Source organism: Pinus tabuliformis, chromosome 7 (assembly GCF_031772625.1).
Source record: "Pinus tabuliformis cultivar Carrire ecotype Pingquan chromosome 7, CPIR1, whole genome shotgun sequence".
In the NCBI taxonomy this organism is placed as follows: Eukaryota; Viridiplantae; Streptophyta; class Pinopsida; order Pinales; family Pinaceae; genus Pinus; species Pinus tabuliformis.
In genome coordinates, this window is record NC_142293.1 from 106,328,498 (window position 1) to 106,350,349 (window position 21,852).

At 38.2% G+C, this 21,852-nt stretch overlaps 1 protein-coding gene across 1 annotated transcript in view; it reads left to right on the plus strand.

The window, feature by feature from the left end:
- Positions 1-20,679, plus strand: part of LOC149245513 (potassium transporter 5-like) — an 80,618-nt gene extending 59,939 nt beyond the window's left edge. The window contains exon 2 of the mRNA XM_089438989.1: positions 19,686-20,679. Coding sequence (XP_089295115.1) covers positions 19,686-20,679 — 994 coding nt within the window. The remainder of the gene's footprint in view (positions 1-19,685) is intronic.
- The last annotated feature ends 1,173 nt before the right edge of the window (positions 20,680-21,852 follow it).

Genomic DNA, 21,852 nt, shown 5'->3' on the forward strand with positions numbered 1-21,852 from the left:
AGGAGTCATTGTCCAGCAAATGGAGCAGCGGTGGAGTTGCTACAATCAGTCTCCAAGTGGGACATTGTTGGGTGTGGAGCCTGATTATCTTCTATATTCAAAGGTATCGCTACATTGGACCCCAGTTCGAAATGGGGGCTGCAACGCTACCCGTAAAATATTCGTTGCAGGGGGGGTCCAGGGGTGTGGCTGCGACCTTTGGGAGCCCCCCCCTGGCGGGGGGTTTCGGGGCCAACGCCCCCGAAGCTAAAAACAGCTATAAAATTGCCTTGTAAAAGTATAGTAATTTCTAGTCAATCTAGGCCGTTCATTAGGCAGATGATCTGACGGTAGAACTTATGTTTAGTTTAGGGTTTTTTTCCCTAAAAGGGAACCCCTCTCTTTGTATGAGGGCATCGTATTTGAGGCTATGTGATAGATGTGTATTCTGTGAGCGAGAAACAGAGAGGTGAGACTGTGAGAGAAAACAGAGGATATTACAGCGGATTTGCTGTAGGTTGTGTCTCTTCATTTTGCTGGATAATAGAAAGGAAGGACTGGCTGTTCAGGGTGGACGTAGCCCAAACTGGGTGAACCACGTATATATGTGTCTCTCTTGTTTTTTGCGTTCTCTGTGTTTATATTTCTGCAATATTTTATGTGTTCCATTGCTCCGTAATATATAATTTTCTAACACCTAGTCTAGATAATTAATCATATGTCCAATATCTCTAGTTTTTTAAACTCTTTAAATTGTTCAGTTTTTATTTGGTGGCTTCTAGCATATAGTTTTCATAATGAAGTTGTTGTGTGTATTGGTTTTTGTATTCTTATTTATTTGTGGCTATTGTACCATATTTGAATTCCATTCCTAAATATTTGAAGAAATTGATTTAAACTCTCATGGCGACCCAAGATTTATTCAACTTTAATTCTATATTTTTAATTGTTTTATGGTGTTATTGATTTCCTTGTTCTTTCGTGGATATCCTCAATTTAGTTCCGAGTAACTCAACATAGAATGCCCTAACATAAGATGTTTTTTTGCTGAGGGTTTGGTGGAAGAGGCCCCAAAGGCCAGATGCAAGCCCTATCCCAGACAAGAAATGCAACTACTATTTTCAATCCTCCACTCCATTGGAAATCCAAGAGGAAATTCATTAACTTGAAGCCTTTACCACTAATGACCACCAAGGCTACTCTGACTCTAAAATCAACTAGGTTTTCGATCCTTGACATAGGAGGGGAAGATTAAGCCAATATTTTAACTTCGTTACCCTCTAATAGAAAATGAAGACATTTTTCAATAGGGTCTTTAAGGAATACAATGAAGACCACAATGGCATTTATCCTTCCTAAATGAAATTCAATGAGTTCAACACCATCAAAATTCTTGTCATGCTAGTTACAATGCTCAACTAGCTCACATAGAATGCCATCCTCAATGTGGCTTGAAATCTATAGCTCCAACAAGTACCAATGTAAGGGATATAACCCCAATCATTTAAACAAATAGTTGATGTCATATTTAAGCACCTGACTTACATTTTTTACTTTTAGAACATTTTATTTCATTTTTCTTGAACATAATAGCTATAATTACTGGCATTTTGATTGACCTAATCTATTTTCCGTGGTAAACAATATTAGTTTCCCTTGTTAGATATAGGACTCAACTGAAACAGTGATATCGAATTTTATATGAATTCATTTTGATGCAATATAATTTCATATAAACAAAAGAAATATATATTTTAGTTTATTTTTATAATTTTTTTCTTTCTTTATAAATCAGGCAACCTCAGAAGTATTTTGGTGTAACTGTTTTGATTCTTATTATGAAATGATTCCTATAGGCATGTAACATCCATTTATTTTTTATGGTTACCCTAGTTTATGCATATTTTTGTCTCTTTTTTAGATCAAATATTCATTTTTGAATATTTTATAGATTTTATATTCAAGATTTTAAAATCTCTTTATGCATTTTGAAGATCTTACCTTATATTACTTAATTATAAGTTTTTATTTTTAAATATACTTTTATTTATTGGCGGAGATGTTGTGGATGTTTACGCTCATTACACCATAAGGCATTCCCCTTTGAGAAGAACTCCCTCATGTGCCACATGTACCTTTCTGCACCATCACCATTTGTAGGCTAATGGAAGAGATAATTCATTGAACTACAACATGGAAATGGTTGATAATAATGCCTCACAATAATACCCAATGACAAATACTAACTAGCATGATGTTTCAGGAGCCTCTCTTGTGATACCTTGTCAAAATCTTGGAGTGCTTGTAAGTATACCACCCCTCTTCGTTAATGCAGCCTTTCTCAGAATTAATATTGAACTCTTTGCAAGTGCATGGCCCAAAATTACTACTAAACTCTTCACAAGTCCATGGCCCAAAATGAAAATTTCCTTATCTAAAAAAAGTAATCAAAATTCACAAATCCATTAGACTATTTGGAACCCAAAATTCTTAAATTTGGAAAAGTATTGGAACCCTTGAATCAACAAAACAATCAAAATTTACCACGACAATCCCAACAATTGATTATGGCTTGTATATTCTTGTTAGAGTTTGGGAATGAGGTGACTCTATGGCAATTGTACAAGTTAACCACACACCTTCCCTCAACATTTTGTAGTAAAGTCCTAGGGTTTCTTGAAACATTCCATTTCTCATATATCCTCTCAGCATTACATTCCAAGAGAACAGATTTCTGGTTGGAATTTTATCAAACAGTAAGCGTGCATCCTGCAAACTGTTGCACATGGCATATAGGTTCATGAGTTTGGTACTAAAGAAAATATCAGGCTCAAAGCCACTCAAAACCAAGTGGGCATAGACTTGTTTTTCCTCTGAGAGAGATTTGTTTCCAGTACATAACTGTAATAAAGAATTATAGGTAACAAGTTTCAATTGAATACCTTGGTGGTCCAAAAACATTAGGATTCCTATTGCCTCCTTCATTCGCCCATCTCTGCACAATGAGATTCTCTCCATTTATTCTCTGTGAGTATGATTTTTTCTTAAGAGCATCTATGTCACTTGTTGTTATGGTTGAGGATTTAGCACTCATTATCTTGATGATTTCCTCAGAAAAATACTGTATGGTGTTGAGATGTGTTGAAGCCATTCTTCACGTAAATGGTTTGCATGGTTTTGGCTTCTGAGGAAAGCATCCTTGCAAAGTCCAGGAATTGTTGTAAAAGCATCGATGATAATCTAAGCTAAGTAGTGCAAGAATGAGACACTATGCACCAGAATGAGAGTGAATTAATGTGGATCAAAATTTCAGTCATGAAGTGTGGAGTGTCCATGTTATCATGAATATCTGTCTATCAACATTGATTATATTTAGGCATGTTTTTTTCTAATTTAATCATATATTTACTTGGTACACCTATGTCACATCTTCATGACCCAACTGGATCATCGAATACAATTAACTTTGATAATTTGGTAGTTCTGATTTTCTTCTTCACAATAATCACATTACTTTTCCTTCCAACCCTTCCCCTATGGTTGCAATTGTTCCCTAGATGAGAGAAATTAACAATGTAAGTAGACCAAATACTATAACTATACTAGGAATTTCATTACTCTACTGCATCACATGGTAAAATTAACTTAGATGCCATTAGGAGGTAGTTAATTGGTACTTATGATTTTCTTTTTCACAGTAAATATATTACTCCTTTAACATTCCACTCTATCCAATGCTTAGGTGTATGCCTCAGTTGGTAGATTTTAACTATGTAAGTATACCAACTGCTAGAACTCTATCATGTATACCAGTTATTGTAGCTACATCACGCCTACATTACTCAACTACATATGTTAACAATGCAAGTAGCAAGTATAGAAAGTTGCTAGAGATCTATCACCTTCATCACTCACTGCATCTGTGGACAATGCGAGTATAAAAATCTACCAAGGTTGTATCACAAATTCATTACTTAGCTTCATACTGGCTGCCAGAGTTGTATCCCACCTTCATTACACCTCTGCATCTGGTAACGATGCAATTTTACTAGCTGCAAGAACTGTATCATAACTTTAATACTCAGTTGATACAAGATTCTATAGTTGTGTCTCTTTCACTACTCAATTGTAATTATACCATCTTACAGAATAGTGTCACACCTTCATTACTCAACTGCATTTGCCAACAATGCAACTATACCAACTACCAGGAACCAAATATGGAGCTAATAATGAAGCTTCCATAGTTCGTCGTGATGGATATACCTCAAAATCTAATGCTCAGGACACTAGAGAGAAAGTACAAAATAGTCCACTTAGGCCCTAGTACACCTGCTTCATATCGAACCTGAAAAGCCTATTTTTACATTGACTCCCAAGATTGGTGGCTTAAAGGATGGCTCGTTGAATTCATAATTAGAGAGGGAGACTCTGGTGCCGGCAACAGAGAGAATCTATTGATGCCCACATTCTTTTCTCTGTGTTTAGTATGTATTTAGGCCTCCATTTATGTTTCCTTCCACTATAGAAGGCCAATCTCATCATATAAACTACTAGTACCCAATAGAGAGCTCAAAAGAGCTTTGAAGATAAAAGAAGCTTTAGAAAAAAGTCATGCAACTAAAACAATTCTACTCATACTAGCCCTTCTTGGGACCTCCATGGTTATTGGAGATGGTGTGCTCACTCCTTGTATCTCAGGTCTTATTCCTCCACCAAATCCAATCTCTCAAATTTCTAGGCAAAATCCTTACTATAAAGACTATTATTCTACTCACTGGTTTTGGGTTTTAATGGCATTGAAAGCTAATATTATTTCCATGCAACAATTTTATCAGCAGTTCAAGGGATATGACAGGTTGACAAGTCAATCATCTAGGGTAAGTACTCATCAAGATGCTCTCTGAGTATATGTTTAAAATGATGTTGGAAATAACTGAATTTAATTTGCAATTGGGTTTGCAGAGGTGGTAGCTATGATATCAGTGGCGATCTTAGTTATGCTCTTCTCTGTCTAGAGATTTGGAACCCAAAAAGTTGGTTACTCCTTTGCTCCAACTATTTTGATATGGTGCTCATTTATTTCCTTCATTGGCATCTACAATATGATATAGGAGCATCAAATGAAATGAATTACCTTTGACCTGACTGGTCAAAATTATTTTCTAAAGTGGGTTGGACCTCTTAAATGTTCTTATTTATTATTTGTTTGTAAAATTTAATGGAGTGCCCAAATTAGGAGTGAAGTGATAGAGTTTTTTTAGCTTAGGTGTGTGTTAGGCCAATTAAATAAGGATTGGATTTTTTGAGAAATTCAAATTTAGAGAGGAGCATTAGAAAAGAGAAAAAACTAATTTTTTTAGGGATGTTGAATGTAGATCATGTCAATAAGGGCCAGAACAATTTTATTTGTTGTGATTTTTCTTTTCATAATTGATTCAGTGGAGTTTCATGGTGTATTTGTCATCATATTAAGTCAAGAAAATTGTTTGTTTCAATTGATGAAAAATCATTATGTTGTGGTTTAATGGTGGAATCATGTAGATTGAGATCGAGTAAATTGTGTATCTTTGAGAATTTTGCATCCAAAAAAGATCGATATATAGGTTTTGTCAATGTTGTGATTATTGCATCCTAATTTCATGTTTTATCAATCATAGATCTAAGAAATTCTCAAATTTCCATGTTTTTTCTTGCTTGAAATCACCCCGAGAAAACAAAACCCTTAGTCACAAAAGGGTCGCGTCGTGGGTCGCATTTGAAGCAGAAAGGTCGAGCCAGAATAAAAAGGGTCGTTCAACTGACAGAAAGGTCACATCATGGGTCACGCCATGGGTCACGCCTGCAATAGAAGGGTCCTCCTTGAGACATAAAGGTCGCACCATCATACAGAAAGGTCACTTCAACTTACAGAAAGGTCGAGCGAGCCTATAGAGGGGTCACGTTGGTTCAGAATTGTGTTTTTAATCAAATTTTAGGATCCCGTTTGGAACTTTTATTTCTCGCTAAAGTAGCCCTGTGTGTCTACTTTCTGTTGAATCATCAAACTCGACACAATACTAGGGAAAGGCCTTCAAAAATTGATTTTTTTCCAAACTCACCCAAAATCACTATGTCTCATTAGTAAATTTTATGAGACAGAAGTCTTTGGGAACACAGTGCTAGTGGGCCAGCATGCCGTCAATTGGTATCACAGAAAGGTTTAGAGTGTTTTTCTCAAAACTTCAACAAATATGCCACCCAGGAGAGAAGGAGCTAGCATAGGTTGGGGAAGACATGTAGCCAATGCAGTACTGCTTGATTAAATTAGACATCTTCACACATGAATGGAGGCGACGGAAATTTTTCAAAGAAGATACCCTAATGAGGGAGATTCCAGTGCTGAAGAAGAATCTTCTAAGAAAGAAGAGGAGGAAGAAAGTGAAATAGTCAAAGTTCAAAATATTTCAGCAAAAGCAAGTGGAAGACCGAAGGTAGAAATACCTCTGTTGGGCAACGGATCCCCCCATAGCAGGTTTTTGGGGGCTTGAAGAACAAATTTTGGTCAAGTGTAATATAGAGACCCCGCGAAATGCAGGCGCAGAGTGCAAGAGTCTCGGGTTGTCCGCGCTAAGAGAATGTAATTTAATGTAAAGTGTGTCGGCCTACCCATGCTCCGTGGACCATGGGATTGTATAAATAGAGTGAGGCTCTAAGTGTAAAAAAGGTCTTAGTTTTGACAAGTAATAGAGAGATGTGAAGGCATGAGTAGAAGTTAGAAGTAGATCTGAAGGTCTTGGGTCATAGTGATAAGTAGAGGCTGCATAGTTGAGTGCATAGAGGCCTAGTAGAGTCCACAGCTGTGTGCGCGGACCCCTATAGCTGAGTGCACAGGGCAGAGTTGGGATTGTACTTGGACATAGAATTAATAAAAAATAAGTTGATTCTGAAATATTATGTGTCTGTGGTTCTGCTAATTTTATGCATCTCTTTACAATTCTATGATTATGTGCTCTTGTTATGAATGTTGAATGATTAATGAGAATATTGAGCCCACACAATTAAGTTAAGATCTATAATAATAGCACAACAAGGATAAAGGATCTAGATAGCACCTATTCACACCCTTTACAGAGCTGTGTGGAAGTAGTTGCACAAGAAACGAAGGATAGATGACTCCATGGAGCAGCGCAAGTGCACAAGTTCGGTTCACGAAACTCCTACATTTCATCAAGACATTCGTAGGGTACGGAAACTTGGTTCCAGCACCCTCCCATACTACCTCAGGTGAGACCTCAGTCTGCACACTGCGAACTATTGCTGAAAGGGCCCGTAGTTTCGAGATTTGTTTGGCTAAATCACTTTTGAACCTGGTACAGGCCCCAACAAGCCAAAAAACGCTTCCGCTGCGAGGACTGCAATATTCCTAAGGGATGTCAAATATCATGCCACTAGAACCCAACAAAGAAGGAAATTGAAGAGTGGTTGGACAAGAAGATTCACGAGTTCGCGGCACAGGAAAAAAAAACTTTATAGGTATCCAAGAAAAGGTGGCTAGATCGCTACATGTATATATAAATCCATGAGATCTTCCTCGCATCCTTTCCTTCGGAACTATATGGGTGGATCGCGGGGTTAACCGATAACCAAGGAAGGTGTAAACTCAACCAACTGATAGTGTGGACTCCAAAATTAGTGTGTAGACTAGAGGCAATAGAGGATAAGATCATGCAAACTGTGGAACATTGGCTCAACCAGATAAAAGGGATATTTATCACTGTGTTTGCGATAGACATGACCGTGAGCTATAGCAAAGCAGAACGTCGTTTTCTCAAGAGATTGTGAGGTAAGTAGATTAATTCTCTGAATACCTGGATTAAGATGTTTTTATGTGAAAAGCAGGTTATGCGAATACATTAATGATTGGAAGGATATGGAGTGGAAAGATCTATAAAGGTAGCAGGGAATTAGGAAATAGTCCCTTAATTTCACCTTCACTAGATAGCGAGGAGGAGCTCACTCAAGTCTCTCTGAGAAGTGTGGTCAGTGTGATAGGATAGCTCATCTTGAAGTTACCACCCCCACCCATACCACCATCCGCTTCAAATCCTTCACCTCCATCTCCACCCACTCCACCTCTACCAACCCCGCAGTTTACCATGGCGAGTGCGATCAAGCTACCCGTATTCAATGGAGTAGGGAATGAGTATCCAGACCAATTCTTGTTTGTGATAAGAGTAGTGTGGGAAGCACAAGGGGTCATAGATGACAACATTAAGAAGGAGACATTGGCGAGCGCGCTATAGGATCACATGTTGACATGGTATATTAAGCACTCTAATGATCACCCAAATGCAGGAATAGAAGTGTTAGAAAATTATATATTATAGAGCAATGGAACACATAGAATATTGCATAAATATAAACATAGAAAACACTTAAAACTAGAGAGACACAAATATACTTGGTTCACCCAGTTTGGGCTACGTCCACCCGGAACAGCCAATCCTTCCTTTCTATTATCCAGAAAAATGAAGAGAGACAACCTATAGTAGATCCGCTGTAATATCCTCTATTTTCTCTCACAGTCTCACCTTTCTACTTCTTGCTCATAGAATACACATCTATATCGCAGCCTCAAATACAATGCCCTCATAAAAAGAGAGGGGTTTCCTTCTAGGGAAAAAACCCCAAACTAAACATAAGTTCTACCGTCAGATCATCTGCCTAATGAACGGCCCAGATTGACTAGAAATTACTATACTTTTGCAAGGCAATTTTACATTTGTTTTTAGCTTGGGGGGCACTGCCCCGAAACCCCCGTTGGGGGACCGCTAGCCCCTGGACCCCCTAGCCAGGGGTGATCGAGCCCCTCAAATGCCCACGGGGGGGACAAGTCCCCCCTACACCCCCCCCACGTGGAGGGGTGTGCAAACTTCCTGGGGTATACGTCCGACTGAAACAAAGACCTCTGAACAATCATGCTCGACACTCAAAAATATCCCACTTGGAGAACGATTGTAGCAACTCCATCGCTGCTTCATTTGTTGGAAAATGACTCCTCTTTGGACCTAGCTATTTCTCATATTCATCGTCATCCTTGAAGACCAATTGAAACTAAGAATATTCTCAATTTCTACCTAGTTACAACTTTTGTTATCATATCTGCAGGATTATGGCTAGTGTGTATCTTCTCCAGCTTCAACTCTCCATCTTCCAACACTGATCATACGAAATGGTATGAAATGGACAAATCCCCCGCAGACCCCCCCGCGTGGAGGGGTGTACAAAATTCCCGAGGTATACATTTGGCTGAAACAAAGACCTCTGAACAATCATGCTCCAAACTCAACAACAAGAAATTCAGAATGCGTTGAACAGAGAATTTAGCCAACTAAAATCAGAGACATAGTCCATCATCAGGTTTAAGGAGATTGCGATGCTTCCAGGCAAGACCCCCTGGGATCTGGATCAGTGACTGAATAGTATAATCCATGAGGCTAATATGACTCTCACAGATGGACAACATCGTGCATGGTTTGTCTCCTCTCTGACACCCCACCTAAGGATAGCGCTATCCCAATAGAAACTTTCTACCCAGGTTGAAGCATTGGAAATGGCGATGAGATTACATGATACACAAATACAAGATCTGGCACTGGGAGTTCAACAAATCCATGTGCAACTAAACAATATCTGCCTGGAGATGCAGAGCTTGAAGCAAGATAGGCCACTGTGGCCAGTGGTGCACAAGGAAGTATGGTGCATAAAATGTAAAGGTCAGGGCCATGACATAGACCAATGTCTAGTATTTGCGAACTAATTGGGAGGAGGGGGGCCAATGCCATTGCGATCGGAGGCACAGGCAAGGCTAAGTATGACACCCACGTTATGGTGTGCAATCTGTCAGATAGGAGGAAAACACACGACCGATAATTGTCATTTGTTGGAAAAGTATACATAGACTCCCCAATAGTTGTCTTGTAATTTCTGCATATCAGTAGGCCATGACGAGCATACTTGTCATAGCTACGAGTTAATGATGGGTCAAACCCCTACCTATATAATGTAGACTGAAATGTGAGGCCTTGATGCAGATGTGGTGATAGTGCACACTGGATTTCAGTGGCGAGGTCAAGGACGAGGAGGAATGGGACCAGGAACGGGTTGCAGACAGTTAATTTGTTACAATTGTGGAGGACAGGGGCACTATGCTCGCGATTTTACCAACCCAACGAGAATATCTTGTTCATATAGTGCTCAGTTTGATCATAAAAGGATAGATTTTCCTACGTTGATCACACAGATGTGCGAGAAAGGGGTACTCCAGTCTCCTCTAACTCAGAATATCCAAATGATGAGGTCTGCACAATGCGAAGAAGACCCAAATGTGAACATAATGCTCAAAAGCAATGCGACCATAGGGAAGGATAAGGGGAAGCAGCCCGAGGAAGGTACATGGGTTTGTAAGGCTCCTAGAAAGGAACCTGAGTTTGACCTATAATGCACAAAGGAGACATTCATGGAAGCTAAGAAGAGCTTCGCAGAGGTCTCTACCTTAAGTAGTAAGGATCAACCAGAGCCAGGGATGGATTCGTCTATGCTTACTACCTTTATGGAGACATGGACGAAGCTGTTGTGTGATAATAAGGTAGTTAAGGGACTACAAGAATTGATCACCAGGTGTGCAGGATCAGGAGAACCGTGCGTAGTCCAGAAATTATGGAAGCATACACTGCGCACTAGAAGGGAGATGAGGTTGACTACGTAGATGGTGAGTATGAAATGGATTAGGTTGCCCTAGATCTGGGATTAGACGTCAATGTATTATTGAAGCAAACATGGGAATGTATGGGCAGGCCCACATTACAGTGGTCCCCTATTCAATTATGAATGGCAAACCCACAAAATATTTTTCCCATGGGGAGTTGCAAGGGGTAATAGTTGATATCGAAGGCACCAACAATAGACAGACTTTGAAGTAATAGAGATTGTCGATGATAGCAATCCTTATCCCAATTTTCTTGCAATAGACTGGGCCACTGATATAGACGTAGTCATCAACCTAAAGAAGTAGAGGATGATATTCGAGAAAAATTCCCTACGCGTAGTAGTTCCACTAGACCCAACTGAGGGAGCGAGTTACATTGAACCAATGCGTGATGATGAGATGGATTGTATTTACTATATAACAACACGAGACCAGGACAAGGTGAACCTGACTAGAGATGGGAGAATCTCGTGGGAGCGTGATAGATCCTGCACTTCGGATTCAGATGAATAAGTAGAATGCTGGTAGAACTGGTTGCATGAAGTGACAACGCTAAATTGCAACATGATGATTAGATCATGGCATGGTGTGATGACAGAGGAAAGGGAACTGCCAACATATGATGGAGTAATAGCCGTAGATAAATTCCTCGACAAATTTGAAAGTGAAGTACTGGAACAACAATAGAGCGGTGTGCTGGAATGGGCATTGAGCACAACACCCGCACAATGGCGGAGTGCACATCAGGAGACCATTGTAAATAGGCATGAATGTAGGAGGTGGATGCGCTTACAGTTTGGAAGCGCGTAGTGTCAAGCAACAGCCAGGAAACCAGGACAAAGCAACTTGCGCGCCCACTTGTGTCGATGGGTGTAGACAAGTGTTGTGCAAGCACATCCCAGACTAAGGATCGAAAATCAAAACCAAACGCGGCATCGGGAAAGGCGATTCACACCACAAATATTCCACGTTGAAGCATTCAAAAAGCTATGTGGAATCATGAACAAAGTTGATCAGGTGAGATGAACTGACTAGGAATTGTGCGTACTAGTGGTGCGATGGGCCTATAGGGCCATAAGAAAAAACCAGAGTGTGGATGTGACCACAACACTGACAAGAAGAGACAAAACAATAAGAATAGAGAAGAATCCCCCCTAAAATAGCTCCCACAATTGGAACAATACGTGAGGACCTGGGTAAAGGAATTATGCAGTTACAGGAAGCCATTCGATAAGGGAACTTGAAACTTCACGAACTCAAAGACGATTGGGTATGAGTGAGAAAGAAAAGATTGGTATTGGACGAAGAAATAAAAAAACTAGAAAATAAAGTCATGCAAGCCTTTTGTGCCAAGAAACTAAGCACGATGGAACAAGGTATAGCCAGCCATACTACTGCATTAGAATAATTTGTGGCCCTGCTACCATGGCTATGACCACACCTTACTAAACAAACTAAATAGGGCAATGCACCACATAAGGAGGAATGCAAGGCACTGACTGGTGCGAGGGTAACTAAGGAAGTCAAATTCAAGCCTGGCACCAGTGGTGTGACCACATGACTATCTGTAGGAAGCATAGTCTCAGCACTCCAAGCAGTTGAAAGAGAACGTGGGACTTTAAAAGAGTCTATGTGGGAGCTACGCGACAAGGAGGTTACACGTAGGATTAGTATGACACATGGGTCATGTCCACACATAGGGGGCTATGCTGCCACGCGGGTAGGCTAGGAAGTGACTGTTGGTGTCACTATTCATGACAAGATGTCCAATTTATGGCAACAAGGAGTAGGCAGTCGACAATTAAGACACAAAGTCAGAACTAGATTTGGGACTAACTATTGTCAATCTTGTATTAATGAGCAATATAAGGGGGTAATGGTTGAATTTGAAATCAGAAGGGCCTATAAATCATAGCTGGCTCTCCACCGGACAGTCCTTGGTGTCTTAAGAATTCAATTGGCACACTATCAATTGGGTATGGACCTAATGAATTTAGAGGCTTTGAGAGCAAGTTCAGTATTTAAGACATTGCCAATAGAGACATAGGATTTCTTGATCAGAATGATGTCAACAACCGAGGGAGATGCGTAAAGATCTATGCCACCAATGGGGGATGTACCTAAAATCCCTAAATTGCCTTTGACACCAAGGCCCAAAAAGGATCCATAGGTAGCAGAACCGGTCTGTATGTCTCCATGAAATCTGAGGTTTGGTAATCTGTCTATGGAAGACAAGGGAAAGACGGTTAATCTTGAGACAGATGATGAGGAGGAGGACCTTCAGGTCATCGTAGAAGAGACTGAACCAGAGGAAGAAATGGCAGAAGACATTCAGCTAGTGCCCACTACAACACAACTGCCTAAATATGTCCCCCCAAGGAGAGGGAAAGAAAAAATACCCAAGTATGTGGATGCCATTGAGAGCGCACTTGAAAGCCCACTCCTCCTAGATGGAATTCTATTTGAAGGATCAGTCCTATGCCGTGTGGTCACAACGAAATTTGAATATTGGGACCTCAGAGACAGTGAAAAGTTCCCACATTTGGAGACTAGCCAACTTAAGAAATAGAGGAAGGAGGGGTCAGTTACTGCACTACAACCACAAAAATGGCTACGCGGGGTGGAGGAGGCTAGGCTACTACACTTACTATGGATTCCACACTTTCACTAGGCACCAATCATGATATTTGTCATCAGTCAACTACTTTACCTAGTGCATGATGGGTACTTGTGGCTAGAGGAGCTGATTCCCATCACTGTGGAGCTTATTCATAGGATTTCTCGGCTTCCCTGTACGGGATGGGACCCCGTGGAAACATCTGGCCCAAGCGGCGACTTAGTGCTTGCAGAGGCCATGAAGAAGATATACAATTTGGAGAAGAAGTAGAGGGGCTATGTCATTAGTAGCATTCAAAACAAAGGGGTGTACGTAAGCACCCAGCTATTGGTGGGAAAAGTAATGAGAAAATGCCCAGGCAACGATGTACCAACAATTGTCATCGCGTTGGCCGAGCAATGCGCTGAGGGGGTATAGTTCAACTAGGAGCAAATCCTTTGTGCGGAGTTCCTAATGACCTACAAGGAGGCCCAAGAGCAGGGTAAGGCCTTCCACTACACATGGTTAATCCTATCTATCTTGTTGTTCGCACGAGAATTGCCAGAGGACAGTTAGTTTCCTCCTCTTGATCAGGACTTGCCAGAGGCAACGAAATACATGTCGCTATGGGAAACAAGGGACACTACTCAGATCCATGAGACCAAGATCTTCTAGATACTTATGGAGGCAAGCATATAGATGGGGATCGACAAATGGCCATCCCTATCACCTATGGTATACAACAGTCTACGGAGCTTTGCAGACTTTAAGGCAGATATGCACAATGTGCATATCAGGGTGCTAAAGGATCTAGAGTAGAAATGGACCAAAATCCCCTTCATCGCAATTGATGATGATGTTTTCGTGGTGCTTGACTCTTGGCCACCTGAGTGGCGTACCCTGGATTTGGTAGCATGTGATGAGATAGTGATTCAAAGACAAAAGGATGCCACCAAGTTGTTGGCACAATGAAAGTAGAACGAGTAGTTCATTGAGGAGGTGAAGGCTTCTCACGAGGCAACAAAGGCTATCACGAAGCAGACCAAGTCCATGAACAAAGCAGCAACAACACCGACAATTGGAGCAACCACGACACAAGAAGGAAGAGGCTCGGATTTGACTGTAGGACAGGGGGATAGATGGCACGGCGGAAGACGCGTCCTAGAACTGGAAATTGTGACAAATCTACCAATAGGAATGTGGATCCACAAATTGTCTAGTGGGTTCCGCGAGGCAAAGGAGGAAGCTACGAGGATCTAGCTGGATCTCAACCTACAAATAGCTAAACTACAATTAAAGGTGCAGCCCTCAATACCCCCAGAAGTTCGAGAACAACATGTCGATGATATGCAAAAAGGGTTGGAAGGAATTGAACAAGTAGTGTAGAGTTGCACCACCTTGTTGGAAGAATCCTTTGGGGTCCTCACAACCTTACAGGAGGACCCCGCCATACAACAGTTGGAAACAAAGGCGTGGGAGATTCAAATGCAATATGATAGTGTGTGTGGGACAACAAAGACAATATTCCTAACTTAGCAGCTCGCAAGGCTACAACAGGTGACGGAATTGAAGGAATATGTAGACGTAGTGTGCCAAAAAGAGGTAGTACTTAAAGAACGCGTCCAGCCCTGGATCGATGAGGCCTTCCTCATCACAACCAACATCAAGACTAATAGTGGGTTGTATGAATGGTTAGTGATGCCTTTTGGACTCACTAATGCACCAAATACATTTATGAGACTGATGAATGAGGTTGTAAAAGAATATGCTGGAAAATTCGTGATAGTTTATCTTGATGATATCCTAATCTTCAATTAGAATAAAGAAGAGAATTTGGAGCATCTTAAGCTGGTTTTATATATTTTACAGAAAGATAAGTTTCTCATAAATTTGAACAAGTGTAGTTTCATGAAGAGAGAGCTCATTTACCTGTCATTTGTAGTCTTAAAAGATGGTTTGAATATTTACATATAAAAGATACAAGCAATTTTGAATTGGCCAACTCCAAGTAGTGTATTTGAGGTAAGAATTTTTCATGGTCTTGCAAGTTTTTATAGAAAGTTTATAATAATAATTAGTTAGATATGTGCACCTATAGTTGAAACAATAAAGGAAAACAAACAACCATTTAAATGGACAGAGGGAGTAGACCGAACTTCAAACTGTTGAAAAATAAGATTACTAAAAAACATGTTTTAGCCCTACCAAACTTTCATAAAACTTTCCATGTTGAGACTGATGCTAGTGGGGTAGCAATTGGAGCTATATTTAGTCAGGATCATAGACCTATAGCTTATTTCAGTGAAAATGTGAATGATGCCAAGTAGAAGTACTCATCGTATGATAAAAAAAATTATATTGTTATTCAAGCTTTAAAGAAATGGAGGCATTACTTGTTGCCCAAATAATTTATTTTGTATTCTGATAACCATGCACTACAATCATAAATAATTAGGGAAAGTTGAGCCAAAATCATGATATGTGGGCGGAGTACTAACATAATTTCACCTTTGTAATTAAGCACACAAGAAATAAGTCAAATAAAGTATTCGATGCTTTAAGCTAAGTGAATTTGGTTATGAGGGAGCTAAAGGTTGGTGTTTTTGGATTTGAAGAAATGATTAACATGTAGAAGGAAGATACAAATTTTAAAGAAATATAGGCAGCTGTTCAAAATCCCATGCTGCATACTAGAAGCCAATGGTTAGACTACCTGATTCAAGGAGGTTTGTTGTTCAAAAACCATAAACTGTGTATTCCTAAATATTTCATGAGGGAAAATTTTATTAAAGAAAAGCATAGTGAAGGATTGCCTAGACACTTTCAGCAGGATAAGACATTCACTCAAGTGAATGCATTTTATTAAAAAATGAAAACTGATGTCAAAACGTTTGTTCAGAAATGCAGGATTTGTCAACATGCCAAAGGAAGGAGCTAAAATACTAGGATATATCAGCCATTTCCAATACCAAACAGGCCTTGGGATGCGGTCAACATGGATCTTGTTTTGGGTTTACCAAAGATTCAAAGAGGATATAACTCTATCTATGTTGTTGTGGATATATTTTTTAAAATGGTCCATTTCATTACATGTAAGAAAATTAGTGATGCACCTCATATTGCTAATTTGTTTTTCTTAGAAATTGTAAGGTTACATGGGCTTCCCATAAGTATTTTTTCAGGCAGAGATACTAAGTTCGTGGGACACTTTTGGAGGACTCTATGGAAGAAGTTAGGTAGTTTGTGGGACACTTTTGGAGGAATCTATGGAAGAAGTTAGGTATAAACCTCAGTTTTAGTTCAGCCTATCACCCTCAAACAGATGGGAAAACTGAAGTGGTGAATAGGATGTCGGGAAACATATTAAGAGGCTTGGTTTACAAACAGCCAAAACAGTGGGATTTAGCACTTGCTCAAGTTGAATTTTCTTAAAATGATACTCCTAATAGGAGTACAAGGATGAGCCCTTTTCATATTGTTTTCAGAATGCATCCTAGAGGAGTATACGAGCTTAGATATTTGGGAAAACAAGAGATAAGGAGTGCAAATGCTGAAGAATTTGTAGAACAAATGCAGAAGTTGCAGGAGGATGTCAAACAAAGGTTACAGGAAAGTAGCAAGAAGTATAAACAAAGGGTTGATGTGAAAAGAAGAGAAAAGGATTTCCAAGTGGGTGATTTAGCTATGGTTTACCTAAGGAAAGAAAGATTTCCTATAAGGACTTATAACAAGTTAAAAATGAAAAAGGTAGGACCCTCGAGAAGTTTAAGGAATTTTTCCTCAAATTCTTATGAGATTGAACTGCTCAAAGGAATTGGAATATATCCTATCTTTAATGTTGCAGATTTGTACCCATACAAGGAAACCAAGGTAGAATCACAAGATGAACCTGCAGATGTGGAAGTTTACAATCTAAATTGGGAGGAACGAATGTCAAGGAAAGTAAAGAGAGAAGTGGAAGCAGTTTTGGAAAAGCGAGTAACAAAGAAAACTAGAGGACAAACATATTGTCAGTATCTAATCAAATGGAAGGGACAACCGATTGATATTCTAGTTGGGTAACAACATCATAGTTAAAGAAATATCAAGTGAATCATGAAGACTTAGTGGAACCTTCTTTTCTTCCCCAGGAGTCTAACGCAGGAGCATCAAATGAGATAAATTACCTTTGACCTCACCATCAAAATTATTTACTAAAGAGGGCTGGACCTCTTAAATATTCTTATCTATTATTTTTTTGTAAAAGTTATTCGAGTGCTCAAATTAGGAGTGAAGTGATAGATTTTGTTAGCATAGGTCTATGTTAGGCCAATTAAATAGGGATTGGGTTGTTTGATAAATTCGAATTTAGAGAGGAGCATTAAAAAAGAGAAAACCTTGTTTTTTTGAGGGATGTTAAATGTAGACTAGGTCAATAAGGGCTAGAACAATTTTTTGTGTTGTGATTTCTATTTTCATAATTAATTCACTTGAGTTTCATGGTGTATTTGTCATCATCTTATGTCAAGAAAATTGTTTACTTCAATTGATGAAAAACCATTATGTTGTGGTTTAATGTTGGAATCCTGTAGATTGAGATCCAATAAATTGTGTATCTTTGTGAATTTTTCATCCAAACAAGATTGATCTATATATCTACTAAATGTTGTGAGTATTTTATCCTAATTACATGTTTTCTCAATGATAGATCTAAGAAATTCTTGAATTTCCATGATTTTTCTTGCTTGAAATCACCCTGAGAAAACAAAACCCTCAGTCACCAAAGGGTCGCATTGTGGGTAGCATTTGAAATAGAATGGTAATGCTAGCCTACAGAAGGGTCATACCTACTTACGTAAAGGTTGCTCCAGAGTACAAAAGGGTCACATCAGTTTAGAATTATGTTTTTAATCAGCTTTAAGTAGCCCATTCAGAATTTTGATTGTTGGGAAAGTAGCCCTGTGTGTCTACTTTCTGGTGAGTTATCAAACTCAACAAAATACCGAGGGAAAGGCCTTCAAAAATTGAATTTTCCAAGCTCACTCAGAAGCATTGTGTCTGGTTAAGAGGTTTTTTGAGACAAAATTCTTTGGGAACAGAGTATTGGCAGGTTAGAATACTATCACAATATCGTCAAATATGATACGACTATCTTATGAGCTTTCTATCCAAAATACATCTTTGAATACTTCAAAAGAGATTCAAAAAGTGCTTGGATTTAACTTGGAGGAATAGTTCTTTGTGTAACAGGTATATAATATGCTACCAGCATTCTAAATAATTTTTCTTTTCTTAAATTTACTAAGGTGAGGCTTCATTGCTTATGTTATATGGGTTTAATTCGTTCCATTCAAGTATGGATATGGATCAATACATTGTATAATAAATTTAAATTTACATTTCAATTTTAAGATTATGTATGTAAGTAGTCTGACATGTCAGTCTTGATCAGATTGCCTTTACTGGAATAGTCTATCCTACTTTAATTTGCGCATATGTGGGCCAAGCTGCAAATCTCAGGGAGTTTCCCCAAGACGTGTCAGATATATTTTACAAATCTACTCCAAGTAACTTCACTTATCCTTTAATTTTCTCTGTTTATTTACAACTTATCCTTTAATATGTTATGTTCTTTTTAAGTCTAATGGCGAGTTCTCTGTTGTTTCTATGGATAATTTTAAATTTTTAATAACTTTTCAAACTGAGCTCACCTTTTTTTAATGATAAATGACTCAAATTTTGTGACAGGACTATATATTGGCCAATGTTTGTAGTTGCAATTGTTGCTTCTATTATAGCAAGCCAAGCCATGATCTCTGCAACTTTTTCTATCATAAAGCATTCCATGTCCCTTGGATGCTTTCCACGCGTAACCGTGGTGCACACTTCATCAAAACATGAAGGCCAAGTGTATATTCCAGAAATCAACTACATTCTCATGCTGGCATGCGTCTTTGTCACCATTTCTTTCCAAGATACTACCAAGATCGGCAATGCCTATGGTATGTATGTACGATTGGTGTTAAATTAAAATATATAACATAACCTTGCATTTAAATTTTATTTCATAGAAATTGATGTCAGTGTGCTTCTTGATAAGTGGGTGAATTAATGGGTTGGTAATTCAAAATGGTTAAAATGAATAGACACTTAGTGGATGTGTTTGGTGAATCAAAATGGTTAGGATGGAAATACAAGAAGGGAAGTCATATGTAGAAATATGTTTGTTACTCAAAATATAAGGGATTAAAATGATTTATAGTATGAATATTTATTTATCTATATATCTATGTTTTTTTTTAAGTCAAAAAATTAGCTGATATTCGAATCCTATATAAATTTATATATTAAAGTTTTGAATTGTATGTAAATTGGATGCAGGCATAGCCGTGGTTGGGGTTATCATTGTCACTTCATCTTTCCTCACACTGGTAATGCTTATGATATGGCAGACTCATCTATTGTTGGTCATTATCTTCGTCACTGTATTTGGAGCAATCGAATTCACATACTTCTGAGCAGTGTTGTACAAGTTCCCTCAAGGGGATACCTTGCATCAACTTTTGCTGTAATGTTGCTATTTGTAATGTATGTGTGGCACTATGTCCATATAAAGAGATATGCCTATGAAGTAGAACACAAGGTGTCAACAGAATACATGTTAACCCTGGGTTCGAGTCTCGATGTCACCAAAGTTCTGGGGATTGGGCTTTTATACACAGAACTAGCACAAGGAGTTCCAACAATATTTGAACATTTCATGAGAAACCTCCCTACTAGGCACTCTGTCCTTGTATTCGTCTGTGTCAAGTATCTGCCTGTGAATACAATTCCAGCTGAAGAACGATTTGTATTTCACAGAATTGGTCCAAAGGAACACAAAATCTATAGATGTGTAGCTAGGTATGGTTATCGGGACACTAGGACTGGGAATGTGGAATTTGAGAACCAGTTATTGGAATACTTGAGAGAATTTATACAGTTCGATTACATATTCACAAATGATATTAAAAAGCAATCTCAGCATGAAGGAAATAGTTCTAACTCTGGAGAAAGTATAGTCAATATTGAGGTTGCTTCTGAAAATGAAGTGATGAATGCGTGCAACATGGTGAACATGGAGGAAGAGTTGGAATTCTTAGAAAATGCAAAGAAATCAGGTGTGGTATATTTGCTGGGAGATAGTGAGGTTATTGCAAACAAAGATTCATCGTTGTTCAAGAGATTCATAGTGAACTTTGCATATAACATTTTTTGGATATTCATAGTGAACTTTGCATATAACATTTTGCGAAGGAACTGTAGAAAGGGACAAGCTGCTTTGGAGATTCCACACAAAAATCTTCTGCAAGTCGGCATGACCTATTATATCTAAACCAGATATTTGTATATGTAGATTTATTTGTTTTAGCCTCAGTCTATAAGGCGACATTGGCTAAATTGCCAATACGAGTGATGTATATTAATTGTGGTACCTAATATTTAAGGATGGCCACAAATTTATTAAAAATTCAAACTTCTTAAAAAATTATAGTCCTGCAGTGGATCTGTGTGTTTCATTTTTATGATTCCGATTAAACTATATATAGCCTATATACTCAATATGTCCCCTTGAAAAATCTTAAACATCAAAACTTAAAATAATCTTATTAAATTAATTTAATAACATTATATATATATATATATATATATATATATATATATATATATATATATAGATATATATATATATATATATATATATATATATATATAGATATATCAAAATATCTTAGGCACGAATTTGTTATTTAAATTAACATAATTCTAAAATTAATAAATATATTGTAATTTGACATTTGTATCTTATGGATAATATATATCAGGACGAATGTATTAAGACGGTATACAGGTTAGGGAAAATTAAAATTCTTAACATAAAGTAAAAATAGTAAACATTGATTCAATAGGTATTTGAGTGGTTCACGTTTAATAAAACATGAACATAGTAGAACTTAGGAAGAAATAAAATCCAAGCGAATGTGAAATGACAGTGAAGAATGGATAACTAACACAACCGATATAGAGAGGCCTTCTGTAATTAGGTTTTTAAAAACTAGGTGATATTATTTTGTGTGAGATTATAACTAGCATTTGCACCGGATGTTGTAAACAAAACGTCATAAGGCATAACTGTAAATGGGCATTGAAAATAAAAAATAAAAAAGAAAATTGCATGAAAAGGTGGAGGATAAAGATAAATTATTTACATTATTTGAAATTTATAGATAGTATAATGTTTGTAACAAAGATTGGCTCTTGATCTTCTAAGATGTTTTCTAAGTTGCAATAAAAAATTACAAATAGTAGATTATAATGGATGAGATAAATAAAGAAAAATAATAGCATGAAAAATATGATGGTTGTATCACCACATATAAAATCGCATCACAACTTTATAAATGATGCTTTATACATATATTGGACACTTGCACCTATATCTCATGAGTTAACTGTGAGCATTCTTTTTCATTCCAGGGCTGATGCATCTTCACTTGAAGATGGAGAT